Source organism: Musa acuminata, chromosome BXJ2-4 (genome assembly GCF_036884655.1).
Source record: "Musa acuminata AAA Group cultivar baxijiao chromosome BXJ2-4, Cavendish_Baxijiao_AAA, whole genome shotgun sequence".
Lineage (NCBI taxonomy): Eukaryota > Viridiplantae > Streptophyta > Magnoliopsida > Zingiberales > Musaceae > Musa > Musa acuminata.
Window position 1 is genome coordinate 4,189,800 of NC_088341.1, and position 15,722 is coordinate 4,205,521.

The 15,722-nt window shown below is 38.0% G+C and overlaps 3 protein-coding genes across 4 annotated transcripts; all 3 read left to right on the forward strand.

Annotated features, from left to right (window-relative positions):
• Positions 1-1,166: 1,166 nt before the first annotated feature.
• LOC103980691 (sec-independent protein translocase protein TATB, chloroplastic) lies at positions 1,167-8,997 on the forward strand. 2 transcript variants are annotated; one of them, XM_065102973.1, is made up of 6 exons: positions 1,167-1,464; positions 4,613-4,735; positions 6,401-6,456; positions 6,630-6,759; positions 8,489-8,611; positions 8,702-8,997. In XM_065102973.1, exons 1-6 carry the CDS (start codon positions 1,227-1,229, stop codon positions 8,803-8,805), a joined length of 774 nt encoding a protein of 257 aa, XP_064959045.1. In that variant the 5' UTR covers positions 1,167-1,226; the 3' UTR covers positions 8,806-8,997. The 2 variants fall into 2 exon arrangements, with proteins under 2 accessions (XP_064959045.1, XP_064959046.1); XM_065102974.1 differs by having other exon boundaries at positions 8,714-8,997.
• Positions 8,998-11,280: 2,283 nt separating this feature from the next.
• Positions 11,281-11,733, forward strand: LOC135609321 (ethylene-responsive transcription factor ERF096-like). Its single transcript, XM_065102433.1, has one exon. It carries the CDS (start codon positions 11,281-11,283, stop codon positions 11,731-11,733), a length of 453 nt encoding a protein of 150 aa, XP_064958505.1.
• Positions 11,734-14,475: 2,742 nt separating this feature from the next.
• LOC103981564 (ethylene-responsive transcription factor 1B-like) lies at positions 14,476-15,383 on the forward strand. The gene has a single exon (XM_009398316.3). It carries the CDS (start codon positions 14,653-14,655, stop codon positions 15,226-15,228), a length of 576 nt encoding a protein of 191 aa, XP_009396591.2. The 5' UTR covers positions 14,476-14,652; the 3' UTR covers positions 15,229-15,383.
• Positions 15,384-15,722: the final 339 nt, after the last annotated feature.

Below are 15,722 nucleotides of genomic sequence, written 5' to 3' on the forward strand. Positions count from 1 at the left end.
TGTGTTCCTTTCTAAAATAGGTTTCTTTAAACTTTTCACTTCAATATGATTTTTATTTGAGGTCAGTTGGTTTTGGATTGGATTGAGTTTTCTTCTTTATGATAAATCTTTTAGAGTAAATTCTTTTTTATTTTTATTTTTCTATAATTCAAGTAGATGGAGAATATTTTAGTATTAGTAGATTATTTAGAATTCATAATATAATGGCTTCAACACATTAGTTAAAGATTGTTAAATTTTAAATCTATAATATAACTTATCTTGGATGTGTATTTTCATGTATCAAAAAATTAAAGTGTATGACTTTTTCTAATAAACTTCATAAAATTTCAAATATTTCATTTTTATGATAATTAACCAAGTCATTCAAGTTTTGCTAAAATAATGATACTATCAAGACAACTAATAAGAAGCTCATTTGAATAAATCAAGATCAAGTTACATAAAACTTCATATTTTTTTCTCTCTCTCCTTCGATGCTGCTATTCATGATTTCTCATATCCTTATATTTTTCCTTGTAAGAGATATTACTCCACAAGAAAATTATGAATATACATTTTTTTTTATCAAATTTCATGTTTAATAAAATATAGATTAAAGGCCTAATTAAGTTTTTGGTACTTTACTACATTCTTAGATTAGCATACCATTCTTTATTGATTCAGCCATATCTTAATTCCAAATGAGTAATAAACATTTTTTTCGTCAATTAATATGAATGTTTATTTAAATTACCCTTATTGTACTAATCTTTTCATGTACAATTGCAATGTTACCATATAATATAATCTAATCTTGGTTGATTGCAAGCAAATGTGATTTAATGTTTAGCATTGAATTATCCATTATGCTCTTAAATCTATCATTTATAATTTCAAAATTGTGGATTCATTTATGCTTTTAATTCATATATATATATATATATGTATATTTATTATATATGTATATATATACATATACATATGTATATATTTATATGTGTATATTATATATATATTATACGTATATATATATATACATACATATATATATACATATATATATATATATGTATGTATATATATGTATGTATATGTATATACATACATATATATACATACAAATATATATATACATACATATATATATTTATTTATTTATATATGTATATATCCATCATTTACCAAAAGCTTTGAGTCCTCGATCTCGCTGCACCACATCCCGTTCGAGCTCGGTCTTGGTCGCCATGGGCGCAGCGACGCTCTCCCCGGCCGTCTGCTGCCACTGTTGCTCTTCTTCTTCCCGACCCAAGGCGTCGGCGCTTCTCATCGCGTCCCCTCGCCGTGTCAGGATTTGTCCCAAACGCTCACCTTTGTCTCACCTCCTTCGGTCGATCCCCGGACTCGGCCCCGGTCTCCTCTCGCCCTGGAGTAGTCTGAAGCAGCTCGGCTCCTTTGTGCCTCCGCGAAAGCACGCCCGCAAAGGTCGCCTCCTCCTTCGCAACCTTTTTATGTAGTCAGTTTTCTCTGGCATGATATTTTCCTTGAGATCTGAGGCTGCTCACTTATTTTGGAAAGGATGCAAAGGATTTGATTACAGTGATACATTAGTCACCCCAGGAAAGAGGCCCTTAAAATGCACCCAATTCAGATTAAGCTATCATTAGGATGTGGCACCTGACTCTAAGGAGGGTGTCAAATTTAGGGCTTTTGTGGGATTAGTTATCAAATTATTCTTTTGCTTGATATTATGTGCCAATTGGTTACATTCTTGAGGCATTAGTATGGTTAGAATTGGCCATACTGCTTTACCAAAAGAAAGAGCATTTCACATGCATGAGATTGTGTGAAGAGAATCACTTGGGACGTCATCAATGCTATTGTGGACTTGTTAGAGCGAGGAAGATTGTATGAGCTGGAGGAGGTCTTAATAACTTGTCCTAACAAAATTGTTGAGATTTTAATCTTCGATCAGGGAGTTATTAAACTCTAACAAGGTTGCTTGGATTAACATATAAACACTTGTTATTACGTCGTAATAAGCTATTTATTCGTTTTTATTACATCGTAATATCCTCTCAACAAAATTTTATAAAGAAAATCTAGGTTGCTTGTCTTCTTACAAAGAGAAAGAGAAGACAGTTTCTGAGTTGATATTAGCAATACTTTAATAACATCCTCAGTGGTGTAGACTGTATGCTATCTTTCCTTTTCCTTTTACTAGTGCTAGTTCTAGATTGGTATTGCTGTTTAATCTGTAATCCAGTAATGGTTATTATGAATACATATATATGTGCCGTGTACTAACGTACACGCATAATGCCATGACTTGGCTTCTCTTGCAATGAGGTTCAGGATGAACATTTAGAAAACCTTTCACTCAAGGTGCTGCAACTGCTTATGAACCCATAGGAGTCTTCTCACCATTTTGTTGCTTAGTTTTTTTTTATGTTCATTTCACTGCTCCACACCAGATTCAAGTACTTATGAGATCATGAAGGCTTAGAATAAGGACACAGATTCAAGTTTCACTTAAAATAAGTACTTATCATTGTTATTATATGACGTCAGTTGCTATCAACAGACTTGGAACATTTTGCCAGCATCCTAACTTTGTCACCTATTTTAGGGATTTAATTGTTACAATATTTGTCTGTTATACCTGTGTATTCATCAAGTCACCCACTCATGGATTAGTATACCAGTAGATCGGTTGGTACTAATTAGTATTTACCAGTCCAACTAAGCATCAGGTTCGAAACATATAGTTCAGTATCACTTAGTATACTATTTGGTTTTTTCAGTGTGACTGGGTGGTATATGTTAGTATGACATTCAGGTATCATACTAGTCTGATAGCTTTTCGAAACCGTTCTTGGACCTGGTGTTTGAAACCATATTACCACGTTCGTTACTGTGCTACAGTAGCACCACTACTTTGTTAGGAGGGTGATAAAGTCCAATGACCTCAGAAAAGGGACTGTACACGAGTGGCTATCAACCCCAAAGCCTAAGCTGCTGAATCATGAACCCTTATGTGATATTTCTCTTAACTAACCTGTAGCTACCCCATCCACTTCACAAGTGAACATCCAATAATTTTCGCTCTACTATGGTTTGGTATCTAAAACCATGGAAGAGGATGGACTAGGGTAGTTATAAAAAGGAGAGATGTGATAATCGATATAGTCTTTTGACATTTATGAAAACGTATTAAGAGCATTTGAAGCTAGGTAGCTATTTGCAAATTTTATGCAAACTCTTAATGTCGGGTTGCAAATGATGATAAGATAGGGGATTTTTCATAATTTGACAATCAAACATGGTTTATAATATATAAAAAGATCCAACGTATGCAACTTGAGTTGCTTATATGTCATGTTTGAAGCATTTGAAGAGCATTTGAAGCTAGGCAGCTATTTGCAAATTTTATGCAAACTCTTAATGTCGGGTTGCAAATGATGATAAGATAGGGGATTTTTCATAATTTGACAATCAAACATGGTTTATAATATATAAAAAGATCCAACGTATGCAACTTTAGTTGCTTATATGTCATGTTTCAAGTCCCTTTGATAACTAGGATTCCATGTTAGTTAAAGATGTCCATGCAAAACTTGAAGTGATTTTGGATATTAGGTTTTGCTCATCTCTTTTGCCTACATTCTTTTCTTGACGGGACATACTTGAATTATATTAACCAATTAGTGTACATTGGCTTAGTTGGTTATTCTTGCCTGATCAAATTGGTTCTATCACTGTACCATTTTTTTTTTCTTTGCCTGGCTAGTGAGTTATAAGTTTGGTTGTGGTTGAATTATTCAAACTTGACTTGCATGTTGTATTTTAATTTAGTGCATTTTTATTCAGATGTGAACTGAGTTTAATTCTTTGTCGATACTTTGATACTAACCTGAAATAATTTTTTTATTGATAGAATAGTACAAGTGACATATTAGAAGCTTGCTTGCGTTGGTGGTGTTGAAATCATTGTTCGTCAGGAATGAGCTAACTCAGACTATGTACAAACTATAAAAAGTTGTATATCTCATTTTTGCTTTGTACATCTTAGCTCTAGCAAGCTCCAGGTTAATAAGAGCGACTTCTAAAATTTCAGTTATTTTTAATTACAATAAAGGCATGAAAGGCTTCATATTTATTTGAAATTGCAAGCTGTGTCTACGTTTATGAGTATTTGCACTGTGCATTTATCTTTTTAAGTTTCTGCATGCATCGACTCTACTGGATAGTTTTATCACTTGCACATGATTCTTTATCATTGTTTTATGAATTTGTTCCTAATTTTTACAAAAGAGTTTATTTTGATTTTTTAGCACTTTCATTTTCTTATCTTGAATATTCTCTAGGTTATAATAGACTTTATATATTTTTTCTGCTTGTTTGTTATTTAGTTGATAGGCATTTCTCTAACATAATGGCTTTATTCCATCTCCTAGCCTATATTTAAGCTAAAGTTTTCTTCACTTTTGTCTCTACATGCTTTATTTAGCTGTAGCTCTCACATTTTAGCTTTTCCCCTTCCTACACAGTCTTTATCATTTCAAATACTTTTGCATATCTGCTAGTCTAGTTAGCATGTTTACTTCAACTTTCTTTTACTTCTGTGTTGCAGACAAGGGAAATTGTCATGGTAAAGTGGTTTATGCTTCTTTGTTTGGAGTGGGAGCTCCTGAAGCTTTGGTTATTGGAGTGGTGGCTTTGCTGGTATTTGGTCCTAAAGGCCTAGCTGAGGCAAGTTCCTTCTGATGATTAGGAATTTGTTGGGATTTATAGTCACTTAATTTTAACATAATTCATCATCATCATATCACCTGTAGATTGCAAAGAGAAAAGAAATACAGACTGTGCCATGCAAAGATTAATTGTGTCTCTATGTTGTAGGAATACATGCATTGCCTAGATGAATGTAAGCTACCTATTAGTGTCTCTCTAAGATGCACTTTTCTAGTTAGAAGAAAAGGAGAAGCCTCCTAGCTACTAATCAGAAGGCTAAAATTTGACATTAATTAATGTTAATATGAAAAAATTTAGAGAAATCATTCAAGCATATGCCTTAAGGCCTTATGAGTATTCATATTTATAGGACTACAATTACCTCAAAACTCTAATCTAACTAGGAATGTGAATAGTCTAGAAAGCACTACTTAATACACAAGCAATATCTTCTATGATCTCATGCTGCAGTACTGTTTTATTACTGTTACATTATTGCCCCTCCTCTCCTGTTTGGGTTGTAAAAAGGGTGCTTAGTCTTCCTTTTCTCATTTGGTGCAGTCCTATTCTTCCTGTTTACCTTCCAACTTTCTTTAAGCTGCTGTAATCCTGTCGTAATTTGGGATTGAAAGTTCTAATTGTTTTAAGAGTCTCCTTTGACCATCTAGAGCCCTTCCAAATATGTTTGTAGTTCAAATAACCTAAAAATATAATAGGATATACAAGCTCCTGTATCAGCAGTTTCATCTGCTCCCATGTCACCCACTGTGGCCAGCAATAATGAAAATAGAGCTGGCTGCCTTGTGTAGCATTCTACAAGGCCAAACAACCACATAGATTGGCCCAACATGACCATGTCTCGGTGGCCATGACTTGGGCTAGGCTGATGTCCATTTTTGGTCCAAATTTCTATTTAACATTTTCCTGTGGTGGGTGGTCTTAATCCAAACTCCTAACCAAATGTTTTGCTTCTGATTTACATGGGAAATACATTAGCAGTTTTCTTAGTTTAGGCTATAGTGTTGCAGGAAGCCTGGGAGAGGTATGTGAAAATGGTTATTGTCATTGAATGTTGATCATATTGTTAATTTAGATGGTATCATAAGAAAAATTGGTGGGAAATATATATTTTCGGTTCTATGTCCATTTACTTATTTGATGGTCAAGTTGTTAAAAGTTAAAACTATAAGATGTCAAAGGTGCTAGCTAACTTGGCTGGTAAAGATTGTCAAGTGGTAGCTAGCTTGGCTGGTAATGACTTTGTCAAGATCCATCTTCACTACTTACCATTTGCAAAAAAGGGTATTCGCCTTATCTCACATATCATTGACATAGTAATTTGATCTTTTTAGATATGCATGTTAATCTTCATGATGCAATTATGTAGTTGGTACATGTCCTACTTTGGTCATTACTAAAAATGATGCAAACATCTTTTTGATCTGAGGAAAGAAAAAGAAAACACTCAAAATAATTTGATACTGTGCAAAATTTTCATGCATGCTTATGTTTCATTATTGTTTATGCAGAACGAAAACTGTTTGGTAAGTATTTGCATTCCACAAAGAAGTTTTAACTTGAATGTCACATCAGCAAGTTTTCAATTTATATTTTCCTTGGTACTTTGGCAAGAGGTGATTTCTTAGGTATAGTTAGTCTCTTAATCAAGTTACTACTTTGCAGGTAGCACGAAACTTGGGAAAGACCTTGCGAGCTTTCCAGCCAACAATTAGGGAGCTTCAGGTTTGCTAAATTCTGTTCAGTATATTTTATGCTATGAACTCCATCATGATGGATATATGAGAAACATTAAATGACCATGTTTCTAGGAGATGAGCTTGTTAAAATATTCTAAAAAATTATGATGTTGCTTCCAGTTGAGCTGCAATTTTCAGTTGATAGTTCTTTTGCTGTAGGATGTGTCAAGGGAATTCAAGAGCACCCTAGAGCGGGAGATTGGACTTGATGAGGTTGCATCCTCTACAAACTACATTAATAAGTCTGCCTTGTATGCTGATGAAAAACAGCAAGCTTCAGTTGATCCAAGTAAGTTCAAAAGGTGCTTTCTAACACCTGATAATCATGAGTTGATTAAGTAGTAGTTAATTAGTCATTTAGACTGTAGAGTTGAGATTGGCATGAACTTGTTTACTTGAGTTGTTTTTTTCTTTCTTTGTTTTTGCCTGAGTTTCTAGAGAAACAAATTTGTTTCTCTGACACAACGGGCAGTCAAGTTTTGCCTTAAATAAGTTGTAATAAATCTTACTATGGCACAAGGCTCACCTCAACTTTTTGCGATGACAATAAAACCGAGTTTCATAATAGTCAAAAAAGCCTTATGTTAATCAAGTGCCTATTTGTCAAGTGTTCATGATCACTTGTGTTCAGTTGGAGACGGAGGGAAATGATTTATACAGGCAGTCTCTATTTTCTAGTAGCAGAAACAGAAAAGCAAAAAAAGAACCTAAGAGAGATGGAGGGAGAAGAAGGCTTGTGGTGGGTTGTCCATGCCGGGAATTTATGAAGAATAGAAAGATAAGATGATGAAGAGGAGGAATAATGTGAAAAATAATATTAGAGGTTACAGCTGAACTCATTGAATCTTCGTGCTGCAGTTGGTGGGTGCTAGTCCTCAGCTACCGTGGACAAAGGGATAGGTTGTGAAACAGAGGAAGAAAGTATTTCAAAAAGAAAAAAAGTTAAAGAAAAAGATAGAACAGGCAAGGATATGAAGCATAGAGGATGGGAGTTTTGTTATCTTTTATTGTGTGGTCGGTAGAGTGGTGCAGCGGGGAAGAGGATGCACTTGATGCACTTGATGGGAGTTTTGTTATCTTTTATTGTGAGGACCTTCTCTGATAGTACTTTTAATTGGAATCCTCGAATTATCACATCCTAACCACTCATTGGCATATGATGCACTTGCCTACTATGGGGTCCAACCTCCTACTTTAAATTACAAACTGTTGGATAAAAATAGATTTACAAAATGATTGGAGAAGATTTTAAAGCAACACTTGAAATGGTTGAGATAAGGAGGAGGTTGCAAATCTAAGGGCTCTTGCAAATCACATATATTAATTACCATTAGACTTTTACATATAGGTCCTAAATATTTTCATTGATGAATTCTGAACATCATACAATTTGACATATTTGATTCTTTTTCCTAATTTTGATTTTTTAAATCTTTTTATCTTAAAATAATTTTTGGCCAATCCCCTATGTTGATTCAAACCAGACAGTTTTTTAAGACTTGATTCTTACCCCAAGAGTGATTTTGATTTCATTCCTGATCTTGCCAACCTTGAATTTGAATGATTCGAATACACTGGTTTATCATTGAAGTAGCTATCAATTTTTTTTTTTACAAAGGTTAAGTGAGGAAGATAGAATTCGAACCCAGGATCTTACGATGTACTGTCAAATCTTTACCAGCTAAACTAGTTGACACCTTCAAAATGTGTCAGTTGAGGTTTCGAACCCTCCAACTTTCAAAATGTATCAAGGTCTTTACCAGCTAAACAAGTAGCTATCAAATTTGAAAATACTTGTTTCATATTATATGCAGTTCCTAGGTCGTGGTTTGCCTTCTGGTCCTAATTGTCATAGTGCATTAGTTGACAGGTTGCTGAGCCGGTGAGATTTTGATGTCCGTGCAATTAACACAAGATCCCATTCCATATACATCTGCCTCATGCATCCTACTTCTCTGCTTTGGTGTTTGCTTGAAACTTCACCGCGACATGAAAGAACATTATTTTGTATCTTTCAGATGGCAAGCCTTCAACTGGATCATATACCAGTGAAGAACTTTTGAAGGTCACAGAAGAGCAGCTGACCGCATCTGCAGCCATATCTCAAGCAGAGGCACCAACACCTGCTGAACAACCCCAAGGTCCGGCAAATGTGTTTAAGCTGAAACTACTATCATTCTTTTCTTCCTTCTTTGGTGTTCATACTTTAATAATCATATATTGATAATCAGAATCCACCTCAGAAACTTTAGCTGCAACAACTTTGGAAGAAACAAACCCTACTCAGGCTGATGCTCAGGTACAATCATCCGAGAAAGCAGAGAACCAGAAATGATAATGATGCAGACGGATTGGAGGGAACCTCTGCCGAACATTGGGTCTTTCTTGTGAGACATGGAAGCTCTCCATCGGGGAGATGGTGAACAGCTAAGTGAAGTTTTGTAATCTAAATTTTTCTTTCTTAATACATGACTGCTTCATGATTCTTTTGATATTATCATGATATCCAAAAACACTCCTTTTCTTACACCATCCAGTCGATTCAATGTGGTCAAATCTCTTTGATCACCATAGTTGCAAAGGAACAATTTTAGCATGGAGCTCAAATTCTCTCTTAATATCATTTGGTGATTAAGATGTAGAGTTTGGTTGGTTAAATCTATAGGCTTGGAATTATCAACTTGATCATTAAAAGGAGATGATCCACCTATACCAGTTCCACCTTAATTGTTGGGCCACTACAAAATCTTTATAGATTTAAATTGTTTATGGAGATTGATTGAGTATTTTACCTCAGGAAGACGATGTATGCCGAAAGGATACATGCAATTAAGGTGAAAATTCTCAGTCCAATATTGGTTTTGGCATTTCTGTTAGACTAGTGCGATATCGTCATATTGGACAGTGTATCGATTTATACTGTCTCGATATCGATACACATATGGATTAATTATTTTTAATTTGTCATAGAATTAATTGTTGTTTGTTTTTTTCACTTGAATTTGAAGTAAATAATTATAAGCTTTCTGTAAACAATATGCACAGAAGTCTTATTGTTGTGAGAACCATTTGATGTAGAAATTGTTACTTATTTTAGGGCAAACTTTTCTTTGATAATATAATATTTGATAAGCTTTTAGTGTTTCATTTAAGTGATTTTTTTGAAATTCTTTTTTTTAGGTTTTCTCTAAGAAGTCGTCCACTCTTTTTGTATTTTCCTAACAACACCCCGTCCATCAACTTCCCCATCGTCACTTCCATCTCCTGCTCTCACCACGGCAACGTCCTCACCCCTACTCCCATCGCATTGCCTTTGCACCACGGAACACGACCGATGGGGAAGGCTTTGTGACCAGCGACAAAGGCGTCACGATCGACGGGGAAGGCGTCACAAGCGGTTGAGGTGACCACAGTGGACGCGATAACATATTTGATATTTCTTAAAAGAGGAGGTATTATTAGGAAAATATAAAAAGAGGGGACACCTTTGGAGGAAAAAAAAAACAGGGGTTTTATTTTGTCCCTAAAACTATTGTCCTTATAATTATTTATATTAAAATGTTCTTTTCCAATATGATGTTCAATAGGTTTTTAGTGCTTTATTTTGTCCCAAAATGTCTTGTAGCCCTTAGGAAAGCAAATTCTATTGAGGCTGCCCTTTTAAAAGAATGTATCACTATGATCGAGTTAAATTTTTGACACCTATTTCTATCAGGACCTTTTACAAACGATTTCATGCAGAGAAATATTTCTCGTTTGGGTTTTCCCATCACAGACTAAAGCGGCTGCTGTTTGCAGTACAATATATTGTGGCCCTTCTCGGATTTTTTGCTGGTAAGAATGTCGAGCATTTCACCGACCTTCTTCTTCTTCTTCTTAGTAAATAAAGCTGAGTTGTTCTGTTCACCTAATCTGGACTTCGTATGCAACGGCTGCTTGCATCACAGTGTTATCGACGTGGATTAAATCCAAGCAAGGTCTCAATCGATTGCGTGCGTCCCACCAAATGAAATCATCGACGGCTGCGCTTACTGGTGGCGAGGCAGGGCGGCCGCGAAGTCCCCATCGCCCCTTGCGTCGCACCCATCAAGTCAACCGGCCGGTCTCCTTCGACCTCACCTGATCAGGTTAGATTGATAGATAGATATAGATATAGGGAGAGAGAGAGAGAGAGAGAGAGAGAGAGAGAGCGAAGAAGCACGGAGCATGAACCTCTTCCACCCACAAACTACTTCACAGAACAGATGCAAACCACGAGTTCGCTTTCAACAAAAGCACCGTGTCCCTGTGCATGAACATCGCACCTGAGAGAGAGAGAGAGAGAGAGAGAGAGAGAGAGAGAGAGAGTGAACCTGTAGCAGCCACAAACTAATTCTTCACGGAAACCAGACGAGAACAGATGGGCGCCTGAAAGCCGCGAGGTGGCTCTCAACAAAAGCACTGCGTCTCTGTGCATGAACATTGCACGTAAGAGAGAGAGAGAGAGAGAGAGAGAGAGAGAGAGAGAAATAGAAGCTTCCAAAGCCGTCGCCTCTGGGCAATACTATTAGGATCGACAAGAAACACTGTACGAGGGTTAAATCCGGTGATTATATTTACACTGCACGAGGGAAATAGAAGCTTCCAAAGCCATCGCCTCTGACCCCACCCACATACATCGAACCCAACTCCAAGTCGACTTTTATTCCCGAGTAGGAGAGTTCTACGTAGCTTCCTCCCGTACGTCAACTTTAAGCCTTAGATTTCCTCATCGTTGAATTTGGATCGTCCGATGTCATTCCTGTCCCAGTCCCTACATGTTTAAATCTACATGGCCGCCCGAAGCCGCCTTCCGCTGTCTACTTCCGTCCGCGTCATGGGAGACGGAGGAGATCAGAAGGAGGGCGGCAAGACCAAGTACCGGGGCGTCCGGCGCCGCCCGTGGGGGAAGTACGCGGCGGAGATTCGCGACCCTGGCCGTCACGGCGCCCGCGTCTGGCTCGGCACCTTCGGCACCGCCGAGGAGGCCGCCCGAGCCTACGACGAGGCCGCTTACCAGATGAGGGGCGATCTCGCGGTGCTGAACTTCCCGGAAGAGGTCCGTTCTCGCCGCCGTCGCGGTGCGGTCTCGCCGTCGACGAGCCGAGCTCGCGGGAGCCCCGCGGCTGCCGCCGGGGAGCATGTGATCGAGCTGGAGTGCTTGGACGACAAGGTGTTGGAGGAGCTTCTCCGGTCGAGCGAAGCGTCAGAAGAAGAAGAAGCGAAGGCTTCGGATGGTAAATAACCCTTTCTTGTAATACACGGTCGGTTGTGTTACCCAAATGCTTAGTTCATACAGTGACAGAGGAAATATTTATCCTATCATCATGCCACGTGGCGGTACGATTACCAAGAAAAAAAGTGGGTCCCGATCAATAATCGGACTGTGTGAACTTTTTATGTCGGAGGAATATTCCATCCATATATACTGTAAAATATTTCTAGGATTAAGTCCATTATAAAAAGATTATCCTATTCAAAATAAATTATTATTTACTCGAAACTCTTATTTTTAATTTTTAAATTATCTAAATTATCACATCGTAAAATTATCTAAACTTTGATCTTTGTGTAAGCAGCAAGCGTTTGAGCTCCTCTCAATTATAATTGAGTGAGCATATTTATATATATCTATCTTCTTTAATTGGATTTGGATCGAGTCAAACTGACTCCATCAAAATTTTATTTTTAATTATAAAATTATGTAAAGCACTGAAAGGGATAAGTCATATAAATCACATCCGAGCTGGATCGAGTGGCGCTGATTTGGCCATCACCAGACATCATCAACCGAAGGAACACAAAACAAAAGTTGGATGGGATTAGCAGCAGCCCATCACATTGTATGTAGTGCAGATTCCAAATCGAGTAATGTTTCCAGATGCTGAAACAGTGCTTCGCCTTTGGAATGATCATCTGCTCCATCTTTTTGAAGGTTTGACCACCTTCGTCGACTCGAACACCTACACGTGCGTCCTTGGCGATGAAGACATCCCACTCCGACGACCGCAGGAAAACCTCCTCAGGTGCGTCTCCTATCTCAAACCCCCCCCCATGAAGGAAGCTCTCCAGTTTCGTTGACCATGTTTCACTACCATGCACGCTGCTTCGACATTGGATGCATGGTCAAAGCAGGGAGGAGCTACGAAAACCTTGATGCGCTTCCTCTTCTCCTTGTGTTTCCGTAGCACACATACGCTTGATGTTGAACTTGAATCAACGGTTGGTTACACATATACGTACGTACGTATGTATGTATGTATATATCATATTAAATGCTAGAGAAAACAAATAAATCCTAGGACAGACTTGAAGGTAGTCTTTGGTGTAGAGTGAAGATGAGCTAACTAATAGGCACAAGCTTATATTCTTAATGCAGTAAAGCTATGAAGAGTTGTGATACTGATGTGAGAGGAGTTTAATCCAAATAATACATATTCTAGTTAGTGACCTACCTATGGGGATGAACTGAAAATTAAAATTAGGTCTTTTTCATCTCTTGGGCAATTCCACTAATCTTGTTTCATGCATGGATTATATATATATATATATATATATATATATATATATATATATATATATATATATATATATATATATATATATATATATATATATATATATATATATATATATATATATATATATATATATATATATATATTGTCATGTTCATATTTATTCCTATAAATTTATGTTTAACATATGTACCCTTACAAAACCTAAAAATTTATGGATATATTGTTGCAGTTACTTTAACAAGCTATAATAATTTAATTTTGTTTGGTGCATTTAAAATTTTAATATATTTTAAATTCAATGATAACCATGATTTATAGTAGTTATTTGAGTTGTTAAAGGAAGTGACAGACATACATGAAAAATCTAACTATTTGGAGGGATGCATACATATAATACAATATAAAACATTCAAAGGTTTCAAATAGACATGTAAAATACTAATCTCTTTATGCCTTTTTATTATGTAGTTTAGCTGTTTATGGTTGTTCTTTCTACATCAGAATGTTTCAGTATTAGATAGGATAATAAATTACCAACTTGCTCTGAGGTGAATGAAGCATGGCCCAGTCAAGTTGATCACATATTTTGGTCATATGCATACATGCAATGCATCTCATCTAACTCATAACTATACTGTTGTTGTTTTTTTTATGTTGTTAGCTTCTTGATGTTGTCTACTCCCAATTGTCTCTCTTGGATTTCAGCTCAAAGACTACTTATCCTCACTGGCATTGCTGTTCCCACAATTAGAGGTTGCTCCAACCTACTAACTTAGTGTTCACATAATTTGAATCATATTGTCTTCCATTGCTAGTACATTTTCCCTTATTCTTGTTAATTAATTCTGTGTTTTGCCATATGACTCATAATAGATTGTTAACTGTAAAATGGAGTTCAATTTCTCTACTCCTAATGTGTGAGTGTAATTTAAATAAATGATTAATGCAACTAATTCCAAATGATTACACTTTAAAATTAAAAATAAGGAGGTTTTCAAATAGTGATTCCAATTTCTTAAATGAAGAAGCACATCAAGGAGTATAAAATCGATGTAAATTATGAAATTTATGGGGTTAAACTATTTTTGTTGGAAAATATTTTTTTAGTGTGTTGCAGGATATTAATGCAAAAATAGTGATTTATTGGCTTTTCAAGTAATTAACACATTACTCATTTTGCTGTTGGTGAATTTGTAATTCAACATTGAATGTTACTACTACAAATTTGGATCCTGTGCAAAGGCCCCGGCAAGACAAGCTGCCACGCATCGATCTCATTGGGCGCCGAGGTGAGCCCCATGGTTTCGGCCAATGGAATGCTCTGATATGACCCCGCTGCATCGAACAGCCTTTACGGTCTGTTACACCCACGAACTAGCCGACACGTGTCCTCGCGGCACCCTCGCCACGGTGGGCGGCGGCCAGTTTTGGTTTGACCCAGCCGCCATGCGTCATTGACGCACGTGAGATAATGGAGCCGCGGGTCCCACGTCTGCCAACCCCGTCTGCTCCAATAGAATCGTCCCACCCCAGTCGTGCATCCCCAGACGGGTATAAAAGGCCGAGACCCCAACGTTGGACTTCCGCTAACCGAACTCGTCCCCCTTCACACACACACACACACACACACTCTCTCTCTCTCGATGGGTTCCACGAAGACCTCCTTCCAAGGTTCCGAATCCTCATCGATATCCACAGCCGGATCGCAGGAGGAATCTCTCCCCTTCGACGTGAACGACGCCGGTGAGATGCTCCTGTTCGACATGCTCATCGAGTCCGCCATGACCACGAAGACGTCGACGGGCAAAGAGGCGGAGTCGAAGGGCCCGACGGCGAGCGGGAAGAGCTACCGAGGGGTGCGGAGGCGGCCGTGGGGCAAGTTCGCGGCGGAGATCAGGGACTCGACGCGGCAGGGGGTGCGGGTGTGGCTGGGCACGTTCGACAGCGCGGAGGCCGCCGCCCTGGCCTACGACCAGGCGGCGCTGTCGATGAGGGGGGCGACGGCGGTGCTCAACTTCCCGGCGGAGCGCGTGCGGGAGTCGCTGCGGGGGCTGGAGCTGGCGAAGGACGGCTGCTCCCCGGTGGTGGCGCTGAAGAAGAAGCACTGCATGAGGAGGAGGAGGAAGAGAAAGGTGAGGGAGTCGAGTGGGGAGGAGGGCGTAGTGGAATTAGAGGACTTGGGAGTGGAGTTCTTGGAGGACCTCTTGGGGAGGGCGTGATGACAAGCTCATAGTTTTGCCCAACCTTATGATATTTTAAATATATTAATATGGATATTAAGTTGACTGTCAATTAGATTTACTGTAATGGACACATGTGCAAGTTTTTGTATAGTTTTGTTAAGATATATGCACACAAAACTTAGGTTCAAAGATAGAAGAAATATGAAAAACACTAACTTTGGAAACCATTTCTTAGTATTTCCCTCTTAGTCAAAGTAGAGTGACACTCTCATGTGGTCCTAAAGGTGGCCATAGATTTTCTTTATCCTACTTTATATTTCAGATCCATTGAACCTTTGCTAGGGTTCATCACAAGGGGTCCATCAGCAGAATGACTTCCATCCAATCCAAACTATGGGACTGAAACATAAGACTAAGGTCATTGGGGGAAAGGCCAATCCACTGCATCTGTTACATGCATAGTAGATTGATTGGCTTGGTGTCTGGAAGCCAAGAGAAGATATTGTTATTAAACTGGATGAATTGGCTGT

What these genes read in the sequence shown, in the direction of transcription:
- LOC135609321 (XM_065102433.1), top strand. Translation starts at nt 11,281, where the DNA reads ATGGCCGCCCGAAGCCGCCTTCCGCTGTCTACTTCCGTCCGCGTCATG.
- LOC103981564 (XM_009398316.3), top strand. Translation starts at nt 14,653, where the DNA reads ATGGGTTCCACGAAGACCTCCTTCCAAGGTTCCGAATCCTCATCGATA.
- LOC103980691 (XM_065102973.1), top strand. Translation starts at nt 1,227, where the DNA reads ATGGGCGCAGCGACGCTCTCCCCGGCCGTCTGCTGCCACTGTTGCTCT. An exon ending in TAAAGGCCTAGCTGAGGCAA is followed by an intron (nt 4,736 to 6,400) that starts GTTCCTTCTGAT and finishes CTTTGCAGGTAG; the next exon opens with CACGAAACTTGGGAAAGACC. An exon ending in CAACAATTAGGGAGCTTCAG is followed by an intron (nt 6,457 to 6,629) that starts GTTTGCTAAATT and finishes CTTTTGCTGTAG; the next exon opens with GATGTGTCAAGGGAATTCAA.